Source organism: Branchiostoma floridae, unplaced genomic scaffold (assembly GCF_000003815.2).
Source record: "Branchiostoma floridae strain S238N-H82 unplaced genomic scaffold, Bfl_VNyyK Sc7u5tJ_1044, whole genome shotgun sequence".
NCBI lineage: Eukaryota > Metazoa > Chordata > Leptocardii > Amphioxiformes > Branchiostomatidae > Branchiostoma > Branchiostoma floridae.
In genome coordinates this window covers 1-3385 of record NW_023365592.1, presented here as the reverse complement: position 1 = coordinate 3385, position 3385 = coordinate 1, and the positions used below count along the sequence as shown (strand labels likewise).

The 3385-nt window shown below is 42.3% G+C and overlaps 1 protein-coding gene across 1 annotated transcript; it reads right to left on the bottom strand.

Moving 5' to 3' along the window:
- Nucleotides 1-22: 22 nt before the first annotated feature.
- Nucleotides 23-3368, bottom strand: LOC118407260. Its single transcript, XM_035807719.1, has one exon. The coding sequence runs from the start codon at nucleotides 3315-3317 to the stop codon at nucleotides 2115-2117; it is 1203 nt and encodes a 400-aa protein (XP_035663612.1). The 5' UTR covers nucleotides 3318-3368; the 3' UTR covers nucleotides 23-2114.
- Nucleotides 3369-3385: the final 17 nt, after the last annotated feature.

The window sequence follows — 3385 nt, the reverse complement described above, 5'->3', positions numbered from 1 at the left end:
AAATTGGTGTGTTTTCTTTGCCTAGGGCCCAGGTGGGACATTGTGCAGGTGAGATAGTTGTGTTTACTTTGACTAGGGGTCAGGTGAGACGCTGTACAAGTGAGATAGGTTTGTTTACTTTGAATAGGGATCAGGTGGGATATTGTAGAGGTGAGATAGGTGTGTTTACCTTGAATAGGGACCAGGTGAGACATTGTACAGGTGAGATAGGTGTGTTTACTTTGCCTAGGGACCAAGTGAGGCACTGTACAAGTGAGATAGGTTTGTTTACTTTGCCTAGGGGCCAGGTGGGACATTGTGCAGGTGATATAGTTTTGTTTACTTAATTGAGGCCAGGTGAGGCATGGTACAGGTGAGATAGGTGTGTTTACTTTGACTAGAGCCAGGTGAGACATTGTATAGGTGAGATAGGTGTGTTTACTTTGAATAGGGGCCAGGTGAGACACTGTACAGGTGGATCGGTGTGACTTTTTTGAGTAGGGGCCAGGTGAGACATTGCACATATACGATAGGTGTGTTTACTTTGAATAGGGGCCAGGTGAGACATTAAACAGGTGAGATAGGTGTGTTTATTTTGCGTGGAGGCCAGGTGAGACATTGTACAGGTGGAAAGGTGTGTTTAGATAGCCTATGGGCCAGGTGAGACATTGAACAGGTGAGATAGGTGTGTTTATTTTGCGTGGGGGCCAGGTGAGACAATGTACAGGTGAGATAGGTATGTTTACTTTGCCTAGGGGCCAGGTGAGACATTAAACAGGTGAGATAGGTGTGTTTATTTTGCGTGTGGGCCAGGTGAGACATTGTACAGATGAGATAGGTGTGATTATTTTGCGTGGGGGGGCAGGTAAGTTAGCTTATGCGTCAGTTTTCTTTGCCCAATAACCATGATAAACACATGTAGGGTTTTTTTCTTTGTCCACCAACGGGGGATGCACCAGTATGTATTCTTAAGTTTAACTGGTTTCGTTACGTAAAAAGTGGGACAGTATTAATGCTTGTGGGGATGTAGCCATGGACTACTTTCCTTATAGCATATATCACATAACACAGTCCGTGATTGTCATGGCAGCTGAGCTGACTTCTTTATACATGTCCAGTATCTACATCTTTAAATACATATTTACATCCTGGATCTTGATGATCATTTTAAGTTGGACCTATAGGATGTCCTCAAAACCACAACAATTAGAAGTTGGAATTAACAATTTCCCTTTGTTACCTCTCATGGTGATAAGATCATGTTTCCCCTTTTCATAAACCCTATTTACAGATTTGTTTTTATTGAACTTAACTGACAATCAAAGTCTCTGATGGAACATATGTTGCAATGGAGGTTCATTGTTGTAGCTAGCTCAAGGTAAGGTAAGTATCATTTGCACCATTGTCTTCTTTGAACTTTGGAAGGGGTCTGTTGAATGTTCATCAAAGTGGTCTGTTCATCCATCAAGCTTGTCTCTTCCATCTATTAGCACTTCCCAGTCCTTGTCTTCAACATGTTTGTCCTTGCTTGCTGTTTTAGTTTCAGTTATGGGTGATGGCAACTACCTGCAACAGCACCGCTGATGACCTTGACATCTTTTCGGGCCCTTGAGGTTTATGCAGATTCGGTCATTCTGATTACTTGTTTCAGGCCACCAGAGGATGAGCAAGACAACTTGTAGATATCTTTGTGTTGAAATACTGACCTTGGCTGTTTTCATAAATCTACAGGCCTTTCTCCAGTGTTATTTCTTTCACCTTTTCATAAACAGACTTCATATCCTTGTCTCCCGATCCCATCCATCTGATAATGTACTGGTGTACATTCATTTTTTTGACTGTCTGGTCCTGGAGACGCTCATATGAAGGAGATTTTTTGTGTCTCTATCTTGTTCAGCTGGTGGTTGCCATTGCATAGAGGTTGTCTTTTATACCTTGCTCCGATACTTTGTGACCTTGCTGCCTTTTATCCTAATGGGATCATGTTTGCTTCTTTGATCGATGGTACTACATACACCTTCCTGGTGTTTCTCCGAGTTGAGCATCAATGTAAATCATAAGTCCGCTTTGCATCAAGGCTTGGGTAAGTAACTGACCCTTGTGCTGTTTTGATTTTTATTCAATGCTTTGGGTTGTCATATCTGTGCATTGTTAGATACTCTCTGGAATATTCTCCTTCTATATTCATTTGTTATGATGGGTGAGGTAAGACTGTCACCTCTCACTATCTGCTCCCCGTAGAAACACACAAGGACACCACAGCTTCTGCCATCCTTCTGGCCTGTCTTGTTTGGAAGCATCACTTGAAGATGGTTGAAACCTTTTGGAAACTTGATGTGCAGCAATTGAGTCACAATGGAACATCCTTCTTCTGCTGTTTTTGTGAACCCAGTTTCCATTGGGTCAAGGTACATTATGACGCCTTTCTTTACATCTACTACAATCAGTACCCAATGCCCACCTGTACTATTCCATGGAATAAGAATGAAATCTTTCCTTGTGATGTCCACATTTTGCCACACTGCCCTCACAGATGAGCCACTAAGACAAGCTGTCATTAGAGTACAGGAAGCACACAGAATCTTTTCGTGCTGATTTTCTAGCAAGTAGAAAAATGAATCGATGATAGAATCATAAAGCCATCCAGTCACAAACTTTCCATCATGTGAATTCAGTGCCTCTTTCTCTTCAATGGGAAGATCAGTCTCTAAAGATTTCAGGTGAACCATTGTTATATTGTATGGCCCATGCCTGTACAGAGTCTGTCCAAGGCTCTTCACAGAGGACAAAGGTGGGGTAAAACTGGATCGCTGTTTCCTCAACACTTGCTCTGATTGTATTTGTGCCTTTTGTCTGGGATTGTGATGGGATGGTGTGCTTGTTTCTTTGGTTGACTGCTCTCCTCTATATGTACAGGCTTGCTTGGCACCTTCTTTGGTTGACTGTTCTATTACAGTCTGGTCATCATATCTGTTATCATCCTCTTCATAACTTTCACTTTGTAGTAGTGTCTTAAGTATTTTCCTTCGGTCCTCAGAAGATGGTCCAGTGAAACCTTTTTTAGTTGCTTTTCGTTTCTTTACCTTCTTCATTGGCTGAAGCTGAAGCTGCAATTTCTGGTTTGGGTGTATCTTCATTTTGGGTTTCATTGGCTCTATGTTGGCAATTACAGATGATACAGCTTTGCACTGGGCTACAGCGTGTTTCAGCACACCGTTCAGATGAGGTAAAAGGTGCCTTTTGATGTTGTCGTCGTTGTGCATTGTATCCAGCTCCGCCAGGTACTTTTTGTTGGCTTCCAACATTCTACGGCTTGCAACTTCAGAGTTGGCGTCCATACGTTCGTTGTTTGTTGTGTAGAGATGCAACTCATTGTCGGTGCCTTCAGTATTGGCAGTAGATTTAT